The sequence below is a fragment of the Parasteatoda tepidariorum genome, chromosome 10 (assembly GCF_043381705.1).
Source record: "Parasteatoda tepidariorum isolate YZ-2023 chromosome 10, CAS_Ptep_4.0, whole genome shotgun sequence".
Lineage (NCBI taxonomy): Eukaryota > Metazoa > Arthropoda > Arachnida > Araneae > Theridiidae > Parasteatoda > Parasteatoda tepidariorum.
The window spans coordinates 37,358,925-37,384,993 of record NC_092213.1 but is presented as its reverse complement, the minus strand read 5'-3'; the positions used below and the strand labels follow the sequence as shown (position 1 = coordinate 37,384,993).

The following is a 26,069-nucleotide window of genomic DNA, read 5'->3' as shown; positions in this document are numbered from 1 at the left end:
TCGTGTGATATGGTGTTCTCTTAATGTTACCAAGATCTTTCTTTTTGTAATTAAGTAGTCTATTTTCTTGTGATACGCAATTAAATTGCTTTTGGTTTGCATGCATTCGGTACATACATACCTACTAATAGCAATGAAATCATTTTTATTTAATGCACCACGATACCAATTTTTCCATAGCTGCTTAATGATGAACACCCTGCAAGAGGATATCTGAAAACTACTGTCTTGAGTTCAATAAAAGTTGATTCCATTGGCTTAAGTTTAGGAAAAAAGAATTTTTTTCCCTTCAAAAGTTGAAATATAATTGAAATTCTATGTATTTTTAATAAGGCAGGCTAGACCCTTGTTACAGATATTTAATTCTTAAATCTATTTATAAATTAATAAAAAACAGAAAAATCTGCAGTTTTTTTTAATAGAAATATCTGATTAAAATGAAATTAAACAAAAACAAAGCATGTAAAATAGTATAGAAATATTTATTTGAAAATGATGGCAAATTGGAAGAAATATATACAACTAGCTAATTCAATGCATCACAAATTAAAACTTTCTAAAAATAAGACAACACATAAACATTCAACACCACATTCAAATCATTCCAGATATTGTGTAACATCTTGAGAAAACAACCACCTTCTCCTGACAATTTAAAAATCGAGTAAAAATAGAACTAATGATAAAAATATAATTTCAAAAACAGAAAATAGCTACATAAAAAAAGTAAAAGAGTCTAATTGTTCTGTAACTCCTTGTTATTTAAATATAAGAGTATTACCAAAAAGAGTGACTAATTTGAACCTAAATAAAAATAAGTTATCACAGTTGCTCGTGAAAATTTAAAATTTCAATTACCATATTTTTTAATCTAAAAATTATTTATGCAGGACCCTATATAAATTAAGGATCGCCATAATATGAGCAACAATGAAACCATTGTTATTACTATGCAAATTGATTTGATGTAAGACATTATCATGATGAAATGATATTTTATTCTGTAACAAAGTCAACATTTAGATAGGTGATTTTTTCAAATGTACATTTTAAGAAACAAAATGACCTATAAATATTTTCTTTTTTTTTTTTTAGTGGATTCTAATTCTTGACTCATAATTGGCAAGAGGAAAAATTTTTTTACATCAAAAAATTTAAATTTCATTAATTTCGAAATTAAAAAATTCTGTAACTCTTTTCAGAAATTAGTTTTTTTTTATTTTTGCTTTCTTAGTTTTTTCAGAAGTTTAAAAAATTTTATTGAATTTTTCAGGTTCTCCATATTGTGCTAAATACCATGACCCAAACTAGATATTTTTCAATGAAAATTTAAAATAGGTTGTGAATTTGTAGAACATTCAACAATGTAAAATAAACAAAAAGTGAACTAAATTAATACACAATATATTAAAAATCTTAGCAGAAGTATTCTAATCACTGCTGGGCACAGTTGCTTTTCTTGATTTCAGGAATATTTGAAGGCTCTGAATTTTCATTAGTAACAGTTATTAATTCATTATTTTGATTATTCATAACCTTTAGTGAGGATTCAACAGGTAGATCATTCAAATGCTTGATTTCAGACTTTGGCAAGGAATGGAAACTATGCAGCTTTGCTTTGTTAGAAATTCTGGGTTGTTTCATCCCCATAAATCCATTTTCACTTATCAATTCCCTTGGATTGATATCATCTTCTCCTTGTGGTACAATATTTTCTTTCATATCTGTTTGAACAAGTGTTTTACATTCACGATTGGACTCAAATCCAGGCATATCTTTCTTCGATTCAGAAGGCTCTGAAACTATAAATTTAAATAATAAAACACTTGCCTTTCAGACAATTTTTAAACATTATATTTCAGTTTACAAATGTAAGTAAAAAAAACCCTGTGGCAGAATTTTTTCGAGCCACCTGCGACAAAACTCTCTAGCACTTATATCTTTCTACAAGATACTTTTATAAATAACAAACATATATGCCATTAATTTAAAATAACAACTATGATTACAAAACAAAAAGCTATATAATCTTTTTAATTGAGCACATAATAATTTTTTATTTTAATATTATGGGGTATATTCTCGCTTTGTGTTAAGGGTGATCCACAAATTATTTCCTTCTTTGCATTCTGTAAATAATCATCAGAATAAAAAATCACGAAATCTTCAATAGTACTTGCTGAAAGAAAGATCACGCGAATTGAACTTCTCAAATGCTATAATTTGAATGCGTCAAAAAGTGATTATCTAAATGCATTATTCAAATATTACGTATAAATTTCTGTTGAAAAGAATAGTAATTTTTTATTTTTCAAATGAAAAAACTTTCTGCAAGAACTGCAACAACGTCGCTGTGTCTCTGCGATTCTGCCACGGGGGCAAAAAACAATGTGAAGATGAATATTTTTCATTTTATTTTCATAAAATGGTTGAGCAAATGTTTAATGAGTGTTTTGCGTCAGAAGATGAAACTGTGAAAAAATACAAAAGCCATTGTATTCAGATGTAAATACGAACAATGAAGAAATACAGTTTTCCACTAAAAAAGTGAGCTTCATTTTAAATAAAATTTTACAAATCAACATTATTTTTCAGTGACCATGAACACTCAGAAAAGATTTTTTAGAATCGTCTTTGTTCCTAATTCAGTTATGGTTTAAATACAAAATATATAACAGAACATTGAGTTAAATGTTAATAGAATAGCCAGACAGTAAAAAAAAAAAAAAATTGTTGCAAGATCAAACTTTTTTTTGTTGGTAATATCAGAATTTAGGTTCCTCAAAACAAAAATTTATTTCCTTTCCCTGATTTTTTTGGAATTTTATTTCAATTCTGTTTTTTTTCAAGATTGATTAAAATTTCTGATATTTCCTTGTTTTACCACATTGTTATTTGGGCAAGATATATTGGTGTTAGATAACGTATCCTGAATATGATACTGGAAACCTTTTTCTTAAAGTTTGGTGTATGTAATTTAAGAAATTTGAGAAAAAATTTCACATTAAATCTGAGTGAAGCTCATACCTACAGGATTTTATAAAGGCTTTTTAGCATTAATCTAGCCATTTATAGAAAATTTCCTTGATAAATCCAGGATCTTGTTAAATAAGGACACACAATAAATGAGTTTGACTGTATTTACAGACCTAACCCTCAATTGCATTAGAAAATAAAGGCTGAAATTCATTTATGAGAGCATAAAAATAAGGTTTGAAAGTTGTACTATTGATATTTAACTCAACTAAAAAATTAAAGCATGCATTAAAGCTTTCAGATAAATTTTACAGATAAACAATATAACAAGTCCAATATAAGATAAAAAATTCATAATCAGGTGGTAACAATTTAAAAAGAATTCTTCGAACTATGTTTAATATCAAAAAGATAATGTTTAAAAATCTAATTTAGTATGGAGAAAATATAAATATTATAAAATTTGTATTTGAACTCTTTAATTAAGATATGGTTTTTGCACCCTCCCCCTTAAGGAAAACAAAAAAGCAAAGAACCAATTTTACACTTTTCTGATATTCAGAAAATTATAAGTAGACTTAACAAATTCATAACAAAAAGGTTTGTCACAAAAAGAATTGACAGACTTTTTTGATTTTGTGAAACTTCTCCATTGTTTTGCGAATTTCCTGAAAATTACAAAATTATGAAGTAGATTTTTCAAAACAGGACTTTTTAAAGGAAAACTGGAATAACTCTTAAAATTAATTTCAGTTACAACAAACTGGTGCAATATAGGTTTAACTAAAATATTGAATTGCAAAATTTTTTACTCTCAGAACTACCTTAATGCTGAAAAAAAAAATAAAAATAGGAGTTCTTATTTAAATTTTAATGCGAACATAGTACATAAAATGTCAGTTCTGTAATTATTAAAGTAACTGAGGTTAACAAAAGTAATAATTTAGTTAAAGCAATATTTTCACAGAAAACAATAGTTTAACATGGTCCTCTCATAAACCAACTACTTAAATGTAAAAAAGATATACTAAGCAACTCAATAAAAACATTGTGCTAGAGTATAATTACAATAAAATTTACTTATAACTTTGAAGAAAATATGTAGGACAGACAGCTATTAAATAAATGCATTTTTTTTTATTGATTTCTATGCTTCACTTGAAAAACAAAGATGGTAACATCAGGAATGTATTTTATAGTAGAATAGCTAGAAAAAATTTTAGTCTATAGTAAGTAAAATAAAAAACAAACATCTGAATAACTTTTGATTTAAGAATCATACTTTCACATACCAACATGCAATTTTAATGGCTGCAGTGATTGACCTTAAATATTCAAATATGGTAGACAATAAGTTATTAAATCAGACAAAAAAAGCATTCTTTCTCTAATTAAACATACATTCTTTTTAAACTGAATTTGGTTGTTGACTCTAAGAAGATGGTAGCAATCTAGAAAATAAAGTCCCAATAAGCAAACCAAGTTATTAAATGGATATTTTGAGAATCTAAAACTGCCTAAAAAAATGGATGTTTATACAGAGAAATTATGTTGTGTTCAATTTCATAAAATAAAATTCTACTTGCACTAAATAATTAGCATATTTTAGTTGCGAGAATTTGAAGCAATAAGTAATCTTCTTAGTATATGAATATCCAATCACTTAGATAAAAAATTATGAAAATATTTTGTTTATTTTTTTATTGTGCAAAAATATTACGTCACTTCAATTCTTTGTAAATATACATAAATACACACATAGTAAAAACAAATCGTTTAAAATTTTTTTTAAAAAAAAACCCCGCAGTTGAAACAATACAGCAGCGCAGTGGAAACAATACTATTGAAGAATAATTCAGTATTAATACTCTTTATTTTTGCACTAATATATATTGTAAAATGAGTAGCACAAGTAAACCATGATTAGGGCTGCAGGTTTGTCGCGGCACGAATTTCCGCAATGATTTCCTAAAATTCGCGAATTTCTCAATATGTCTTGACCTGGACGAAAATTGCTTAAAATTTTATTTTTTTATTTTCCTGAATCTTAAATTGAACATTTAAAATTGATTAGATATTTAGGGGAGTGAATCAATAGCAAAATGACATGAAAATAGTTCAGAGATAATCACAATCTTGTCAACTAAGGTGGTCTTTCTACACTTAGGGAGGGTAATTACCTTCCTGAAGTCAGTAAGAGTACAAAAGAAATTGGAATCACAAAAGAAGGAAAATATTATAAATCAAATCTTTGACAGAAAAATTGTTATACATGCTATTGCACTGGGCAATGAAATTTCTACAGCCTTTCTACATATCCAGTTAATTTTTCCTAGACGGCTTCTTGTGATTTCTTAAATATGGATCAGTTTCTTAGATGAAGAGGGAGTAGTAGTTAGTAGGGTCTTGTAACTAGTAGTTTGAATGTAGAATGTTTGAGTTTTCACAGCAATTACTTCTTACAAAGCAACGGTCAAGGAATTAAGCATTGGTGAAGGAAAATTGATTGAGTTTTGGAAATTAAAGACCGAACACTCCAAAATTGGCAAAAGTGGCGTTGATGCAGAAAGATCGTTTTCTAAGTATAAAAATGTATTAAGTGATGAAGGACGAAGGGTAAATGAGAATAATCTGACAATGTACAATACTTTGTACCAAAATTCTGTTCATTTAAATAAAAATATTAATCTTGCTTGAAATTCAAAGAAATACTTTTGCTGTGTATTTTTAAGCTTTTTTTTATTATTTGCGCAATTTCAGTCTTTTGCATCATTTATATTATAAATTTTTTTATGCTTAGAATTTGTGTAATTTTCAAAATTTCCCGCGAATTTCGGGTCTCTTTTCTCGCTACAAACTTGCAGCCCTAACCATGATTACTTAAGTGTAGAAGAATTGAAAAGTTTTAAAATACTTTTAAAAGTGATTTTCGAACAAATTTCGTCAAAATTAGACGGTGAGGAAAAGGTTGAAACTAATTACACAAGAGTTAATTGCTTGCTGAAAGTTTTTATTTGAGATTTTGTGTTTGCAAAAAGTTTTTCATTTTATTTAAGTCCAGGTATGCAAATTAATATTTATGTGCTGATTCAGTTGAACATATTTTTAAAATTTCTCTAACAATTTATTTTTACGTATTTAACATTATTTCTTGATTTACAGAAATTACTTCTACTTTTAGAATACAAATATTAAACAGAAAATTGAAGAGGTTATTCTAAAATACCCAATATGTTCCAACATAGTTTTAACATTTGAAGTAGCATGCTTAAATGCAATTATTTATGGCACTCAATTAAATATGACATACTATAAAAGATAATTGAATATAATAGTATCAGTTATAGACAGAGATCAATTCAATTTTTAGGAACAGTATGTTATCAGGGGTGATTGTGAGCCCAAGTCAAAATTCCGGAAAATTTATTGAGTTAAAAAAAAAGAAGTTTAAATTGAAAAATTAGAAAAAAATTTAAACAAGGTTTTTTTCTTTTTCTCAATATTGTTAGTTTACTTAAAATATTTTTAAAATTTTACACATACCTACACCATTTACACATACCAATGATGACCTGGAGAAGTAATTAAAATTTACAAATATGTCTTTCTTTCTTGAGTTTATGATTATAACAACTATTTACTGATAAAAAAATGAATATTAATCATGAATATAAGCTTATAAAGTATCTCTCTGGCTCTCCCTTTCAAACAAATAAAATAAACTGTGTTTTTAAGTTCCACCTTTGAAAATTTGATTTCTGGAAACTTCTGTGATCAATGATTTTTTGAGACGTCCGGACCTTCGATCTCCGGAAACTTCCGGATCATTGTTAGCGAAAATTCCGGAAATTCGGAGCACAATGAGCCCTGTGTTATTGAATGGAAAGTATAACTTCTTACTGTAATGAAAATGATTAAACAAAAAATTTATATTATGTAACTAATATCAGAACACGACACTTCAGTTCTAAAGGCACATAGCTGCCAACATGGAGAAAAAATCCAGTGGATTCCAGAACTCAACCAAAATTATACACAAGAAAAAGCACACTGTTTTCATACCATATAACATATAAGGAATTTTTTTAATTAAACAAAACATAAATAAAATACCAAAAAATAACAATTAAAATTTTAAATTATTCGACAAACTCTGAACTTTAATAAAACTAAATAAATATTCATTCTTTATAAATTATTAATACTAAAACCAAATAGTTGGAAAAGGGTACAAATAAAACTTTCATTTTAATAAATAATTCAATAAAAAATTCTTGATAAAATTAGGCGCCACCACCAGAAATCACCAGAAAAAGTTTGCTCATAGCATTTTCCATTTGAAGAGCATTTCATCAACTGAAAATGTTCTAAACTGTAATTCGACATTGAGGAGAGAAAGTTTAGTTGAATCTTGCTGAACAAGCATTCATATTCTGTGTTACTGTGTGGTATGGATAATACATTCAAGAATTTTCCTGTAAATTATTTTGTTACTCCTTAACAGTGCCGTTCCTGGGGTGGCGAACGCCTGCGTGCAAGAATAATTTCGTGCGCCCCTATATATTATGCTCAAATTTTGATGATAAGGCCAATTTTCATAATCATTTTTAGTTTGAGGTTTAAACTGAATAGTTTCCTTATAGACTAAAGTCACTTTAGTGTAAGTGTTTGATTATGAAAATGGGCGTAATAAAATAAAACAACGAAAAAATATGAAGAAAAATTTATTTTAGACATCAAATAAAATAGACTATTAACGTACAATATAGGTCATAAATAAAACACGTCCATTCGGAAATTAACAAAAAATCTAATATAACTCAATTCACTCAACTGAGTGAATTGAGTTAAAACTCTCAAACGGCGCTCAACGAAACAAATCCGTTAACTTGAAAATGTGCAAGATCTGTCTAATACCTAAGTATCAAATAACAAGGTAGTTTTAGAACATAACACGTCTTGCTTTTGCAGATGCAAGCTCATTGATCATTTCATTGTGATCGATGGCTTCACATATTTTATTTTTGATTGAAATAACAGCTAAATCTGAAAGCCTTTCCTGGCACATCGAAGTTCTCAAATAAGATTTTACAAGTTTTAGCTCTGAAAAACTCCTCTCGCCAGACGTAACAGAAATCGGCAGCGTCAAAAATATCCTTAATGCTATAGACAGGTTTGGAAACAAAAACTGCAAATTTTTCTTGGTTATATAATTCAGAATATCTATGGGTGAGTCTGAGGTATTGCGAGAGTCTTTGACTGGGTTAAGGATTTTGTATGATGAAATTACATTGTACAAATCTAGACCATCAATATCCTTGCAAACATTTCCTTCATGGTGAATTTGCAAAGCCAAATACAAATCTATGCACGATCGTTTAATCTCATCAGAATTTAGGTTTTGAAAATCACTCAAAAATCCAAATAAATCATTGCATTGCTTCAATCTCTCAAAACGACTTTGTAGGGATTGAACTGTTGTATCCAAAATTTGAAAGTAAAAACTGATCTTAAATTTTCGCTTTGGATCTAGAACTGGATCGTCTGTACTTTCATATGAAAATTGACGCTTTCTCTTTCGTTCCCTAATTGAAAGATTTGTTTGCTCTACATCATTTTTTCCAGCTTCGGCTTTAGCCTCATTCACAAAAACATCAAAATTTCACAAAAACATTTATATTAGTTTACTGTTTCTTCCTGTAATCAAAGTTTACAGCTTTGCTATAATTTGATTTTTAATAATTTGCTATAATTTGATTTTTTTCGAATCGTTGAATTTGGCGCCCCTTAAATTGGGCGCCTGCGTGCGGGGCATTCGCTGCATACCCGCCAGGAACGGCACTGCTCCTTAACAAGAGATCATTGATAGTCAGCTCTTTCCACATTTAATACATTTGTCATTTGCAATTGATAAAATTGTGATAGATCCACAGAACAGTTTAAAGACTGGAAAATTTTGCAAAAAATACTTTTCACTCAAAAAGGAGCACTTTTGAATAATGGTCAGGTTGCAGACCTCTGCATGATTTAAGGCCAAATCGCTGAAGAGGAATTTATTGACTATATGTATGCGCAGCTAAATCTTTCAACAAAAAATAAGCACCTTTCAAGCACTTAAAAAATATTTTTAAGCACTATATACATTAACAAAATGCAAAATAATTTTCGAAGACTTTACATGATCATATAAAACAACTAGTTTCTGACAAAGCTTTTTTTTTATTATATTAGCCATTATAAAATGCTCAAGATATTTTTTGGTTCAATATCAGAGGGTGGAAAATGAAGCCTAAAATTTAAAATATCCTGCAAAATGCACATGAGAGTGCAATAATCTCACCGAACCCAGTTCAGTAGACGCATATGCAGATTTGCAAGTAATTCATAAAACATCTAAAATTATTTGTGCTTTCATACTCTATGGGGCGAAAGTATACCAAAATAGATTGTGGTTAAATGAATTGTGAAAATGTTGATAGAACAATGTGAAATGCAGGCTTTTTCATAATACGTGGCGAAAATCAACACGGTTAAGAAAATAATCTCATTCTCGAAAAGAGAAAATTAAGCACTTTTTAAAAGCGCTATGCACCATGCAATCACATAATATGATCTAATGTTATCAAAAAACAAAGTTTTCTCTTTCTCACTCAGTTACATCACAACTGAGTAGGTTTCATTCCCTATTAGAAGGTCTTCATCCTTTTTTATAGTTGTTTTTATTACGATAATCTAACTGTAAACAATCATCTCTGTCAAGAGAATTTTGTGATAAAAATTTTGTTAAGGTTTGTTGAAAAAAACGCAAGGAAATAGAATGTAACTTGAGAAAGAAAGCTGCATTTTATCAAAATAAGAGCAAATAAAAGCAGCGAAAAGGCAATAAATCTTATTGGTTTTCAATGATAAAATATAAAACAATCTTTCCTCCCTTTAAAGGATAGTATTTTTAATATTCAATACAGGTTCACCAACCTTCTTCTTAATAGTTTGATCAGTTCTTTTTTTTTTAAAGCTTGTTTGTAGTTTTTTTCAGTCTAATTAGCTTGCTAATTAGACTGAGGGCTATAACTCTATCAAAACAGTCACAACATCTGCCTTTCCCCCCCATCATCAGACAATAAAGACATGCAGTTTGTAAGAGGTACCTCGTGCTTCTTTAAAAGATCTATAACAAGGTTTCCAATATTTACACCAGTGCAATCATTATTTAAAGTTGGTAAATCTAATACATTATTTTCAACAGATTTTGATTCAGGATTTAAAAAAGTAACAATCACAGGATACAGCTTCAAGTCAAAATTATTGCTACCATCAGTAGCAACTAAAAAGGGCTGTCTTTGAAAAATTATCTTTAATTTTTCAGTTACTTGTGCAGAAAACTCTCCAAAATACTTGTTCTTCCACATCTACAGTTGTTTACTAGTTTGTTATCAGGAAAAGTTTTTTTAACATAGGTCTAATATAATCTGCACAGCTTAGGCAGGTTGTGTTCTACTAAGAGTGATGTGAACAGACATTCTGCACATATTAATAAGTCCCCCGATTTTTTAAAGAAGTTATTTATTTTATCACTCTTCGAATTGGCAGAGGAATTATGATGATGTTTCACACTGTTAATATGGTTTCTTATATCACCCTTACCAGAATACGAAATATTGAAATCAACGGCATATTCTGAACAAAATACATATTTATCACCTTTTCAGGATTTTAAGATGGATGAAAATTCTTTAGAATATAATTCTTTATAAGTTTGATAGTATTTCTTTATATATTTAGAGTCACCCATAGTAAAATAAATTCGAATAATTCACGAGTAAGCTTTTCTACCAAGTGGATTCGCAAACAAAACAACCATCCACTCAGAAAAAAGGTAGGTAGAGCCGTTTAAACCTTATTGATTCCAGGTTATGTTTACCTAAATCGAGCTTTGTGTTTTGAATATTTCGTCCAGAATCGTTGCATACTTTGAGTTTATTGTATTGTGTTTTAATATAAATTTTACAGACGAAAGCAATTTAAAAATATTGGATCCAACCAGCCTGATTCAGATTTGATAGAATATTATTTTTCCTGTAATAGGTTCTTTTTTAAAAAATATTACCTAAGCATAGGGATATTTCCATAAATGTAAAAAAAATCAGCCATGGAGTTTTAATTAAATATCAGTCTTACCACAAACATCAAATTTGGATTTGATTTCTTTTATTTCTTGCTTTAGTGCTAGATTTTCACTTTTCAGTGCTTGTAAGGACTCTTGGCAATCATAGAGTTCTTTTAATGAATTAAAAAGTCTATTCTCGAAATCCATGGCTCGCATTCTTTCACAAATCAATTCATTTTCAACTTTCGTAGTTTTCTCTCTGCAATTAAAATGTTTATTTTTAATTAATTTATATGCATTAAAAAAGTGAAGTTTTACTAGGGTGCCCAAAAATATTGAAAAAAAAATTCCTTGACTTTTTCTGATTTCTCCAGACTAATTTTATCGAATTTAACTGCTTTTTGTAAACAGAAGTATGAATTTTATTATTAAAATATCAGTCATGCCTAATTCGTAAACATAAAATATAAATCAAAACACTCCTAGTTGCAATTAGAGTTGAAACTAAATATTTTTTTAAAAATTATCACAAGACAAATTTTTTTAATGAAAACTATTATACTTTTAGGACATTAAACTCAAATTAATTTAGTTTCTTTAATCTTTTAGAGGTATTTTATTCAAATTCCCTGACTTCTCTCCGTTAAGCCTCATTTTCTTGTTCAGTGACCACCTAGTTTGTACAACAAGTTATATTCTTTCTTCTTTGTCTTTTATTACCTCTTTTACATAAAAATTCATTAAAAATTTTTATACAGACCTGCCCACCTCAAAAGTTAAAAAATGCATGAAACTTTTCGTGACCATGGCATAGCATAAGCAAAACAATAATAAATATTAAAAACAAATTTTCCGAATACATTTTTTTTCAAAAACTTTTCCTTAAAACAAAATTTGTAGCATCGAAAGATTTAAATCTTTTATTGTCCAGAATAAGCAGCTTAATTTTTAAAATTTTAATGTTACATTAAAATTTATTGAAATTTGTTTGAAAAAAATTATAAAATTCCTTAAGCTTGTTATGCAGATCTCTTCAATAAATATTAAACTACATGGTTGTTGTTTAGTACAAATTTATCACAGAGAAAGGACAATATTTTATCAAAGACTATTTTAGATTAGGTTTATATACTGAAACAGCAGGTAGTATAGTAGCTCAATGCTAGGGTTAGTGAATCTTATCCTCTATTGTAAACCCATTTTTTATTTATTTATTTTTGCATTTATTTATTAAGAGCAAATAAAGTAAAGTAAGAACAATAAACTCAACTCAGCCTGTTGATTTAAGACTCTCAAGTAGTTGTATTGGTCTCCTTTCACAGGAACTTGTGGTTTATTCAGTAGAGCTTTCTCTGCTTGAGACAATTTTTCACTCAGTTCCCTCTTTTTATGCATAGCATCGGCAAGCATTCCTCTTAGCTTTTTAATTTGATCTTCCTGGTGCTTTTTACTAGTACTACATGCCAAAATTGATAGTTGTCCCTAAAAATATTAACATAATTAGAAGATGTGATTACTATACCAAATTAAATCTTCATAAGATTTTCGGTAGATATAAATATATAATTGTTTAAAAATACATTTTATCTTGCTACATTTGCTAGTCAGTCAATACATAATGTGTGTATTTAAAGTAATATAAATATATTCACACAAGATGATTACTATATGTCGGCAGATTCCAACCAGCCACAACTCAAGTGGGTATAAATTTTCTACTGAAGTTTAGAAAGTTATGAATTCCAAAAAAAGTCATAAGAATCTCATGCCTGTTTAATGAACTTTGTTTACAAAATAATAGCTATTTAATACTTATTAACATAAAAAAATTACCAAATTTAAAAAAAAGTGAAAGGAGGAAATTATTTATAAGAAATAGTGGAAAACCTGTCATTTGTTAAATAATCATCGAACAAATGAAACTTGAAAATAAATAGATTACCTTACAGCTCATGAGCTCTTTTTTATTTTTTTCATAATTTTTCAGCACGTTTGCATACGTTTTACTCAAATCCTTGTACTGTTGTTCAACATTCTTTCTTCGATCATCAAGCTCAGCAAACATAGAATTTCCTTGACGATTTACATTGAGTTGGCCAAGTTTTAAAGTTTCGATTTCGCACTTTAGTTCAGCAATAGTCTCCTGAAGGTCTGCAATACGCTAAAATAAATTAAACATTTTCAATAGTAGTCAGTAGTAGATGAAGATTAAAAAGTTACTATCAACCATACGAGTTCACCTGGAAACAAACATAGAGAAAATTAACATTTCTCAAAATGCATAGCTGTCCATTATGCATTGTTAGCTAAATACATTGTCTAGCACATCAGAAAATTGAAATTTTATGGAAGCCGATATTAAGACATTTTCTTAGATATATATTTTCTTTTACGACAGAAATTTCCACTCAGCACTATTGTACACATAAAAAACATTGTTAAGAATTTCAATTATCGCACATGTCATACTTTCATTTTTAGTCATCCTACAACTTATGCAATAAAGTATGAAACGTGACTAGATTTTTGACTATTGTGATAAGATATTCTTCACTTAAAATATGATTACAATTTGCTTTTAAAAACATAATTAAAATATGAAATCAAGCACACTGCTAAAAGAAAAAAGGTACATCATTATAAATGCAGAGTAGAGGGAGAGTCTCCACAGCTATGCTTAAAAAAATAACACATGCCTAAAAATGCACTATAGACATAATATTTGCACATACAGAACAATTATTAAAATTATATATAACCAATTAAACCATAATATGAGAGGCAGTGTATAAAATAATCACAAAATTAGAATAAATCACTCTTTTTATTTGTTTTACAAATATTTTTGATCTCATAATTAATTAAAATTCTCAAAAACTGTCTCTTCACTTTTAGAAATCGGGCAAGGAACATCTCCTAAATAAAAAATCCAATCCAGCATTTGCAAATCCAGATGTTTTAGTGCTTATTTTGATCTTTTCTCAGGCATATCTTATATGGCAACATCTTCATAAATCACTCAATGCATTTTCAAACCTTCTATGCAGATATGCAGCCCCTCAGTCATCAATGTACCCCAATTAAAATTCAGGGCCCATGCTGAGCTTATGCCCCCTTGCCAAATGCTATAAAATCATAAATTCAACGAAACAAATTGTATTTTGGTGAAAGATTTTTCTACCAAAAAGACATTACAATTCACCTCGGTTCTCAAAATTAGGTCAATAAAAATTTTTTTGAGCAAATTTTGATTTTTTTTTATTCCATTACAGCAATTTCTGTGAGATACATTGCGTAAGTAATTATAATTATAATATGTCTAGATGATGTAAGCATAAAAAATAAACGTGAAATACAGATTAAGTGGTAGGTATATGCATAGTATGATCCAATAATTTTCTTACAACAATATCATATAGTTTATTGAAATAAACTTATTGTAAAATTTTCTGAAATTGATAGTGTTAGCAAAGTGGAAAAAAATGGTGTCGAACTGCTTATCTTGGAATCTACCATGAACCATTTGTGTTATTTCTTCAATTGCATGGCAGAATACAGTTAAAAAAAGAAAATAAATGATCAAGCAATTTGCATAAGATCCTCAGAGATTCTCAAAAATATTTATAATGTTGAATGTTAAGAAAAATGGATATATCTGAAGAGAAAATAGGATGTAAAACTAGAAGGAATGAAATCCCCACTCCTCTGTAGCTATTAGACTGAGAAACTTCACAAATTGCAAAGGAAGGGGAAAGATAAACTGTTTCTTCTTCGCCATCCAGCTAGGACACTGACAGGAATGCAAGAAAATATATATAAGTAAAAATAAAAAACTTGTTTTTAAGAGATTCTAATCTTGTTATTTGCTTTGTGTAACATTATTTTCAGTTTAAAAAATGAGATTTATTAGAGAATAGTTCTCATAGTGCTTACCATAAAAACGATAGAAAAGAGTATAAAAGGACAAAGAAAAGGGCACAAGCTATAAAAAAGGCAAAATGTTGAATTCTGAAAAGATGTTTAAGTTATTCAAATTTATCTAAATAACTCAGAAAATACAAAACACTCACAAAATTTTAAATAAATAAAATAAAAAAGATATGCCAAACTACCTGCACTTCAGAAGAGAGATTTTTATCTCTGTCTGATACAGCCTCTTCCAACTCCTTAACTGTCTGCATCAATCTTTTCTCACTCAGTTTAGAAGATTCCAGTTCATTTTGAAGTTCCCTTGTAGCATTTTCCAAAGTTTTCTAATTTGCATGAAAAAAAAAAGAAAGAAAATTAAGTTTTGATGAAATAAAACTTATATAATGTGACTTGTACAGAAAGCTTATTTAAGAAATAAAGTAGAATAAAGTATAAGTATTTAAGAAGTAAAGTTTCATTTGAGTCCCAATTATCTGTCACGTTGGTAATCATAAACCTCTTACAATGCTTGTTTAATTATTATTACAGCAAGTGTTACTTAATTACTGCTGTGATGATGAATCCAAAATTAAGCTTCTAAAAATAAAACATTTAAATAGGAAAAAAATTGTATACTTTTTTTTTTTCATAAATGTTTATCATAAGGGTATTTATGATCAAAAAATGAAGCAAAAGTGTTTTTTATTTGAAATTTTACTATAGCCAATGTTTATTTACAGTAATTTCAGTCATAATTTAAAATTTATGCACTAAAATATCAATTTGAAACAGACCCCTGATTACATGATGTTTGAGTTTTTTCCCCATATGACGTTATTAGGGTGTTGGTTAATCCGTCTTCTACTATGTAAGTATGAATGAATATATATATATAATGGTGGTAATCGTGCAAGCAGCAACAAACAGTCCTGGATTTTAAAAAGAGAAAATTATTTTAATTTAACCATCATAATTAGAAAATGAATATCCAAGTGACACAACATCGGAGTGCTCCTCATTAAAGTTAGAGAAAATCTTGCAACTTAAATCCGTAAAATGTTTAATTTTAGGGAATAATTAGGCAATAATTGAAAACAGACTGATGGGCAATTCCACGAAATTGTCAACTTTTAAGTGAAATTTTTTTTTTATGAATTGCATATTTTAACTNTGTCAAAAAAAGATAAATTAAATGTATGTTTGCAAGATTCATTTGTTGCAATGAAAAAATTTGTATTTAAAACTAGTGACATTTAAAAAAGGAAAGAAAGATAAAATTAAGGGGTTAAATAGTGAATACTCTGGTATGCGATTTTAATTTCTGTAACACAATAATATTGAGAGTTTAAAAAAATCATGTAAAAACCAACAGCTAGAACTGCCATACAAAAAAAAAAAAAAAAAAAAAAAAAAAAAAAAAAAAAAAAAAAAAACAGTTTTAACAAATATTGAGCATGTCAAAAAATAATTACTCAAGCATGCGCTCAAAATTTTGCTTGTTGTAACAATATTGGAATTTTAAAAACTATGAGAAGATCAATTGTAGTAACTGCAGAAAAATATCTAAACGGGGGTTTAAGAGTGTCTTGAGCGCACTGAAAAGTGATTACTCAAATACACAATTTAAAACTTTAATGTTGTAATCAAACTCATATACACGAACAGGCTAACGATGTTCACGGAAAATTTGCCAACATCGCAGAATTGTTTTAGAAATAATTACTAAAAGAGATAAAAAAAACTGCTTCTTCAAAGAGAAAAGGTCTATCAAATTGTTGAGAAAAAAAAATTTAAATCACAAACATCCAAGTTTCGTATTCATGTGATTTAAAAATCTCATATTGAGATTGAAATAAACACAATTTAAATAAATAAATAAAATCTAGCATAGATATTTTACTTAAAGTGTTGATAACATTCTGAGGATAAATGATTCTGACATACACTTTTAACTTTGACAACATTGACTTCGCTCAAATTTTAGATATTTTTCAATAATTTAAAAAGTGTTTTTGCACATAAAATTTTTGGATTTCTATTTTTAGTTTTTCTGGTTTCTTAAAAACTCATCCTTATGGCATGAATCAATATAAAGTTCTACAAAAATATGTGAGTTTCAAACAAATTAAAATAAGATAACAACAAAAGTGTTTGAAACTAGTTACAAAAATGAATCAATGAGAGCAGAAAGTTTTTAAATTGTGATTCTTTGTTCGCAGAAAGTATTTAATTTCATCTAAGTACTATTATATTGAAAAGAAATTCTTCTGCAATGAATTATAATTTATAACAAAATTGCTATTCATTAAATTATAACTTTAAAAAAATGAGAAAAAATGAAAAAAATTTTAGCAAACGATGCTTTAATGTTTGCTAATTTTGAAGTACTTTTTAGATTATCAATTTATTATGGATTTTTTTTCATAGTATCGTGTTTTCGAAGCTTATTCGGTGTTTTGTTTTTTCTCTAACAAATCAGCATAAAAAAAGTAGCTGTCATATGTGATGAGAACTAGGAATGAAAAAAAAAAAGGTTACTAGTAAAGGCGGAACATCTCGTTAATGAGAGTTCTTATAAATGTAAATTTCAGATTAGCAAAACTCCAGAAAAATTTTGATAGAATAATCATCGATCTTGAGATTCACGGAAATCTGTGAATTAGTCGAAGAATCACATGCCTGATATTATATGATTTATAAATAAATTTAAAAATTGTGATTTTTTTCTTTGAAAACCTTTATTAGTTTTATAGAAAGATACAGAATGAATTTTAACCAAAAAAAAGTAATTGTCTTAAATAAAAAATGGAAATAATAAAATTTGAATCACTGGAAAAGTTTCTTTATGACATATGATTGATTTTAAAAATAGATTAAAACACGCAGATGATAAAGTGGAGCCCTTAATATTTCAAAATCCAAAATTGATTGTGAATCTAAATATTCCCAGTTTCCAAAGAGTTTCCACAATAAATGTTTCTGGGATTTCAATTAATGCAACTAATATTAATTTCTCTCAAAAATAAATAATAATAAATACTGTCAGCTAAAAAATTTTGTTGTTAGAAACATTTAAAGAAAAAAGTATATTGTTAGAAAAAAGTATATGCTGCCATTTTGAATGAATTCACTGCAAAATTAGGTACTAAAATTAATATCATTAAATACTAATATAAAGTTAATTAAAAAAATTAATATAAAGCCTTATTAGTAGGATAGGCAAAAAATCTTGAATCGTTCAAAAAAAAAAAATTCTGTTATTTAATTTAGATTTTTGTAAAACATTTTACCAATAACAATCAATGTTCAAATGAAATACATTAATATTATATATAGCTTAATATTATTTAAAAGCAATATTATAACTTCAGTACTTCCTAAGTTTAACTAAAATAGTTAAAATTATTATGTAATTATTGCAAACTAATCAATGAAAAAATAAAATTACAGCTGATTTTATTCAATTTTATTATACTCTCACGAATTTGTTTCAAAAAATAAATTAATTATATCAGGAAAATTTTAAAAAAATCAATTATTCAAAATTACTCTTTGCAGAACAAGTCTTTCTTCATTATTTATAAACACAAACTATATGTTAAATGAGTTTTAAAAGTATTGTTTATTCAAAACAGTAAAAAACTGAATTGCTATATTCGAAATATGTTGATGCATTGTTGTCTGGTGATGGGTCAACTCGTCATTGCACTTGCATTATCTATTCAATTTATGAAACACAGGGCAATATAGAATATTCCAAAGTTTAATTTCATTTTATTCAGGATAAAAAATTTAATAGATTTCACATCAAATGTTTTACTCATCTTCCACATTCCTTTACAAAATAGTATCTGGTGAGATGATATAATTTCGGAGAAAAATCACCAGTCAACAGATCAAACCAGTCATATAGATCAAATTATTATACATACAATGAACAGAAAGTTATAATTTAAAGTTCATATTACTTTAATATTTAATCATTTTTAATTTTCTTTTAGTCAATTATAAATACAAATAGTTTATATACATTACCCTCTGATTACTCTTCAAGCTAAAACTTTTAATATCAATCAGATAAGATTTTAAACAAAATCGAAACCTTAAAAATACATTTGTAAATTATCTTTAAAAAAGAAGGGAAAAAAAGAAAAAACAATTAATCAACGATTTTATCAAATTTTTTTTTAAAAATCAAGTTATTTAAATCATGTGAATTATGTTTGCTAGGTAATAGTTATATAGTAGAATAAAATTTTTTTTAGAACTATTGAAATAACTGTTTAAAAATATTTCTTTTTCATAAGAAAAAGAGGAATAATAAAGATAAAACATGCAAAAAAATTCAAGGAAAAATAGTTTCAATGTTTTCTTAGACTTTACTACTATTCAACCACACACATTAACTACTTAAATAAAAACAGAGTTTAAATAATATTTTATTAAAATATAGAATTACTGGATTAAATTAACTTACAATTTTTGAAATTAATTCATTCACATCAGGAAGATCTTCTTCACATCTTGTATCATTCACGAACGAAACATTTTTGAGCATTTCCACTTGTTGTTCTAGAATAGCAACCTTACTTTTAATAGTAGAGTTCTCCAGCTGTAAATCCTCAATCATCTTTTCTAAATCCTGCTTCTAAAATAATAAAAAACAAAATGGACGATAGTCAATAAAATAGAAAAAACATTATTTGTTGTCAAATCAAATCATTAAGAGATGAATTAAAGTTCATTGGAATGACAAATCTGAATTAACATAATATATTTTACTGAATTTGCTAAATGTTAAAATAGTGAAAAGCCTTTCACTTCACACTTTTTTTAAATCCTTTCTTTAAATATTATTCAGTTTTTCCATAAAATAACTTAAAAACACTAAAAATTGTTTAAGTAATAAAGTACAAAGTGCTAAAAAAAATTTTAAAAATTAGTGCAGTCAATAACGATATTTTAAGTTATGAAATCAGATACAAAAAAGTACTTTTTCTAATTAAAAATATTTTTTTTAACGGATTTGGATTTCTGACCCTCAAAATATAGGGGGTAGCCACCATCTGGGAAATTTGATCCCAATAGTTTGGTCAGGAGAGCGATCCAAAGTTTGGATTCCATAATGTTAATATTACTTATTGCGTATTTCGCCATAGCTCGAAAACTTTTTAATCAAATTGAAAATTTTATGCAAAGAACTACAAAATTTGATTATCTGAAGGCCATTAATTCCATGCAAAAAATAACTTTTACTAAATACTTATTACTTAATTCGATAATAGTCGAAAAATGCTTGATTTGTAAGGTAAACAATTTTTTACTTCATTTTAAAGTATGTAAATATATATTGCAAAATACAAAATTTGTGCGAAATCGGTTGAATAGTTGCAGAGACATGAAATTTTAAATACACAACTTTTTTAAAAATCAATTTCCCAGGAACTACTTAGCCAAACACTTAAATTTTGTAAATTTGCCATGTAAAATTACATACTTTAAATGGCGTAAAAAGTGTTATACTTTACAATTGAAATTTTCTTTTTGACTATTATAAAATAATAAATATTTACTAAAATTTAATTTTTGCATGAAATTATCTTTTAATAATCGAATTTCATAATTGTGTGCAAAAAAATTTTAATGATCCCTAAGTCAAGTTCAAAGATTATGGTATTGATCTATAAATACAAAAATGGAATAGAGCAAAAAGGCCATTGACTTTCCAGTGACCAAGCTGCTGGTTCTTCACCAGTGATGAAGTTAACAAGAAAAATAAAATTTCATTTTGCTATTAGGGAAAAAAGTTGGCAATATTTAGTTGTTCCTCATCATTGGACAAAAATTTGAAACTCATCAGTTTGATTTGAAAGGGCGGAAAATTAAACCTAAAGTTGGTGTCCAGCTCAGTGTAAGCACATGTGAATCTGAAAGTACTTCAGTAAAAATGTAAAATCATTGGTGCTTTCATACGCTGCGGATTGACGCTAAGTTAAAATGCATTGTAATTGAATGAATTGTGGAAAACTTTTTTAAAATGATACACACCCTGAATTAATATTCTAAAATGATTTTTAACTCAAACTGATCCAATACCATAGCTGCCAACTTGTTAAAAATAATATTAAGAACACAAAACATCTTAAGCCAATAAGGGGTACTCGTGATTCAAACTGAAAAATCCTAAAAATTTTATGCACAAAAAATCAATACCAATTTATAAACCACATTTCATAATAAACATAATTTTTTTTTACTAAACATTTTTAATTAAATTACTTACTGATGAAAAATGTCACAACTTTGTAGTAACAAATTCAAGAAAAAACTTACTTCATACAAATAAAGAATTGCAAAATAAGATTTTGAAAACGAATCAGGATACACAATCGTGAATACGAATCGTGTGAATACAAATCACAATATAAATACGAAAATCAATGTTTGCTATTACAACTGCGTCAATACGAATCGCAATATTAGATTTTAAAAACGTGTAAATACAAATTGCAATATTGGATTTTTAAATTGCAGGAATAGAAATCGAAATGTATGATTTTTAAATTGCAGGGGATCTGTCTGAGATTAGGGATCTGTCTGAGATTAGAGCGCAGTTTCAAATATTTAAAATAGCGAAAATCCACCAAACCAAAAGAATAAAATTGATGGAAAAATCATAGATACGTAAATCTCTTAACTAGATTTTGCAAAACTTTCAACATTTTGTTGGATTATAAGTTTTTGATTCTCGGAAGTTCGCGAACCAATGGTCTTGAGATGGGCGGAACTCTACTATATTTGCAGAAAAATCCCAGGCACTGCTTCTAGAGTTTAGACCCTAAAGTGGGTTGAAAGAAAATCAGTATAAGGAGTGAAAAGGCACTAAAATACTGAAAAATCAGAACATTTTGACCTAAAATCGTATTTACGATTATGATTTAATCGGAATAGTTAGCAGCTATTGAATTGAATAGTAATGTAATTTGTAATCAAAAATGATTTTATTATTTCATAATAATACAAGAAAATAAATGTTCTCTCTGCAAAAAGAATACTTGGTTTTATTTTGCATACATAAATCTGCTAGTGTGCAATATAAATAGTTCTACAAAGATTTTGATTATTTTTCAAGTTATAGTTTTGAGGACTTTTTGTTTTAAGGCACTTCATAACAATGAAAAAAAAATTTTTAACTTATTTTTATGAAAATTTTTTCTAAATCAAATGTTTGGAAAAGTTTGTTCTTTTGGTATTTTACTAAAATTCAACTAGTGCTCAAATATACTATAGAACATTAAAATATTTGTCATGTTTAGAAAATTTAAATATTTGTATAACAATAATAGAAAATAAATTTTAAAACAAACGTTTACCTCTTTTACACTATTGTCATTTCTTTGCTTTAGAAGTGACGATTCCTTCTCTAAGGAAGCATTTTGTTTCTTCAAACAATCCACTTCCTTCATATACATTTCAATTTCAGACGCTTGTGTTGTAACTGATTGCGTTTCAGTTTGCAGCTTCAGCTGCAGGGAATATTTTTCTTGCTTTAAAACCTTAATAAAAGTAAATAAGTTAAAAACCAATTTAAAAATATAGTTAAAAAACAAAAACATTTCAAAATATATTGCACAAAAGGATAGGGACATATTTCTGTATTGTAATCAATTGTATTAACTACAACCGCAGGGGTCTTAGAGGTTTTTATAAGAGGTACCTATTTTGTAAAAATTTAGACATAATCAGTAAACATTATATTAAAAATAAGCAAACAAATAAGGTAAAATAAAAGAATATTTTCAAAAATTGTCACCACAAATAAAAATCATTTATGACAGACAAATTTCTACATATTTTTTCCCATATATTCAAAAACAATTTTACGATTGTAAAATTTTGGGTTTAAAATTGTATCCAAGTTTAAAAATCCATAAAAATCATTGTCCATGGTTGATTTCAACTTGTATTTCATAAAATGCATTTAACAATAAATGTTATTCTCATTATGAGGATATTTTATGCTGGGTCATACAGAATAAAGCTCAACAGAAAAAAAAATGCTTCATTATAAAATGAAGCTCTGTTAGAATAAATTAAGAATAATACTTAAGATAATAGGCCGAATTTCAACTTCCTGTAAAGTTTACAGATGGAGGACCTTGTCGTTTAATTTTAAAAAACTCCGCAAAAAAAGCTCGGTATAACATGTTGTAAGCGACTGGTTTGGCTTACCACACTATCTGACCAAACATGTGCTTCCTATTCTTAGCAGACAGCTGGCAGAAAAGCTCCTATCTTCATAAATTGAAACAAGAACAGGGTTTGCATGATACTAGTGCCTTTTCTTCCAATTCGATTAAGTAACAGAGCGGCTGACGCTCCTTTTCTTCCACCTCAATTCGGGACCTTGGCATGCTCTCAGCCAGGCATGGAGAGGAAAAGCGCTCTTCTCTCAAACCGGGTGGGAAGCGAGTTCTAGCAATCCTAGGGAAGGTTCCATTGCAAGTCAAAATGCTTAATTAACCAGGGATGTATCGTTTTTCAAGGGGTGTTAAAACAAAATTTTAAGAGACGAGGATAATCTTAGATCATGTTTTTTTAGAAGTATTTGGCCAAAACTACAGTTTTTCCGAAAGTTGAATTTTTGAAAGTACAACTAAACGGCAGTAAATTTGCCCTGAACAGACCCCATAACCATCAAATGGAGGAAACAAAATAACTTTCAAATTTTAAAAAAAAAACATAGAGGTTTGCCTGGAGTGTTGCTAAATATCATAGTACTCTTAAAGTTGGTCTCCTTCTGTGATGATTTTTTAAAAGTGTCTTACCAGCTGCTGCCTGGAAGTTGTCAAGATTTAGTCATTTTATTCCACTACAGATCCCGATACGGAAATCTTCCCAATAAAAATTTGATATTTCCTCTTAAAACTGATGTTTATAAAAGTGGCATTAATCTACTAAATTAATGAAAAACATAAATAATCGAAGAAGCAAAGTTTTTTTTACATCTCAATAAATAAATGCCTTCAAAAGAAAACGTTTTCAAATCTTTATATATCTGGATTGCTTTTAAGTCTGAAAACTCTTCACTGAAATTAAACTGATGTGCTTTATTTTTAACTCAGACTTTATTTTTGTTACATGAGTTTTTTTAAAAATTATTTTCAATCAAAAACGAAACATGTAATCGAAAGAGCATACATAGAAATAGCTGTGGAAAGATTTCTGTTTCGTGACCTGGAGCAAAATAGTCGCCAAGTTTTGGCAATTTCCAGGCAGCAGCCTGTGACTAATTAATAAAAAAAAATTACAGAAAGGGACCAACTTGAAAGGTATAACTCTTAGTCACGTCTCGGCAAACCTCCACATGTTTTTCTTTAAAAAAAATTGCAAGTTTAAAATCTTTTTGGCACCTTGGCGATTGTAGTTGGCACGATTCAGAAATATCCCCATAACTGTCACAGCCAATTCGAAATTTGGGCACTTTCCAGTTCTGAGAAGGATTGCTTCAGGAAAAAAATTGCAATTTTGAGCGATTTTTAAACTTAAATCGAAAGGGGAGATTTCCGTATAGGGATCTGTTGCAGAATAATCGTCAAGTCTTGGCAACTTCCCGCAAGAAACAGAAGAAGAAAAAAAATATTACAGAAACAAAGCAAACATCTACATACTTATATTTTTGTTTCAAATTTCCCATTTAAAATCAATCTGGCGCCTAACCGATTGTAATTGGAGTGACAGATCATGAAGCGGAAATATTCCCAAATAAAAGAAAGAAGAGATTTTTCTAGCAATAACTCCTTTTATATCCAGGGGCCTGTTTAGAAGAAATTTAGGTCTGTCAACTGACCCTTCACAAAATAATTTATCTTTTAATCGGACCCTTCACAAATTTGTTTATCTTTATTATTGTTTTGTTAATCAAATAAACCCTTCCCAGGAAGGGGGGGAGGAAGAAAGACAAATGTAAACAAACTGAGTTTTGTCATTGGCAGACATTTCTTCCATTATTCGTCCGAAATGAATATTCTGCGTTCAGCAGTATAGGCTAAATACCAAGTATTTGTATGTTGCATCTCGAATTTAGTAGCAGAAATTGCTGTTAATCTTTTAAAATTTAATATTTTTTTAATTATAATTTTACAGTGTTGAGCATAATCTTATATGTCTTTGCAATTTAAAAACTGCTTGAAAAAGTTTTTTGCAATAACAGGACCCTATTTGCACAAATTAACAAAATTACCCATTAGGCCATGGCCTGGGGCCCCCTAAAAATGGATTTTTTGAAAATAAATTTTAAAAAATTAAGAAAAGCAATGGTTTAATAAAAAATCAATTTCAAATATATATGTTATGATTATTTTTTAACATCTACCACTTTTCATTAAAATTTGTCTTTTCTTATAAACATCAGCTTCATTACATTTAAATTTATCGTGATTCTTAGAACAAAAAATACATTTCAAATTCAATGTTGATAAAGCAAAGGCGCTTACCTTTGGTTTTCTTTTAATCCAAGATCTTTCTTCTACTTTCGATTCTGGAGTGAATTTAAAATTTTCTTTTCTTGAATTTTTTGAGAGTAGAGCTGATCGTTCACGGCTATCAATTTCGTTTCTAATAAATTTTAACAATTCTTCAACATTCCAAGTAGAATCCTTCGTTCTTTGACGGTTGAAATCCAAAATTATATCTTCAGGAATCAGCTTCATCAATATTGGACAGAGTAGATTTCCATAGGTTTCAGACATCACATTTAAAGACTTTAAACTTCGTATTTCAATTTCAATGCTATCGTAAAGTTTTCTCAGCGCATCAACATCGCTAGAAACCTTTACTGCAGTTAAATTTAACAGTTCGTTCATGTGAGCATTAATAATTAAGTCACTTCTTCCATAGCGATCTTGTAAAATATCAATGGCTGCTAGATAATTAGAATCACAAATCGAAAGTCCATTCACAGCTCTTGCAGCAGCTCCGCCAAGATATGACTTTAAATACACGAACTTATCAACAGTTTTCAAAGTCTTATTTTCGTGAATAGTCGATTTAAATTGTTCCCAGAAGTTATTCCATA

General features: G+C 28.0%; 1 protein-coding gene across 2 annotated transcripts in view; it reads right to left on the bottom strand.

Annotated features, from left to right (window-relative positions):
* Positions 1-463: 463 nt before the first annotated feature.
* The window catches only part of LOC107450459 (protein Spindly), a 34,240-nt gene continuing 8,634 nt past the window's right edge, over positions 464-26,069 (bottom strand). The window contains exons 3-9 of one of the 2 annotated variants that reach the window (XM_016066251.4): positions 22,366-22,548; positions 19,470-19,640; positions 15,196-15,336; positions 13,026-13,244; positions 12,354-12,565; positions 11,155-11,342; positions 464-1,802 (exon numbers count right to left, since the gene is read on the bottom strand). In XM_016066251.4, coding sequence (XP_015921737.2) covers positions 1,435-1,802; positions 11,155-11,342; positions 12,354-12,565; positions 13,026-13,244; positions 15,196-15,336; positions 19,470-19,640; positions 22,366-22,548 — 1,482 coding nt within the window. In that variant the 3' untranslated portion in view covers positions 464-1,434. The remainder of the gene's footprint in view (positions 1,803-11,154; positions 11,343-12,353; positions 12,566-13,025; positions 13,245-15,195; positions 15,337-19,469; positions 19,641-22,365; positions 22,549-26,069) is intronic. The other variant, XM_016066250.4, reaches the window with a different exon arrangement.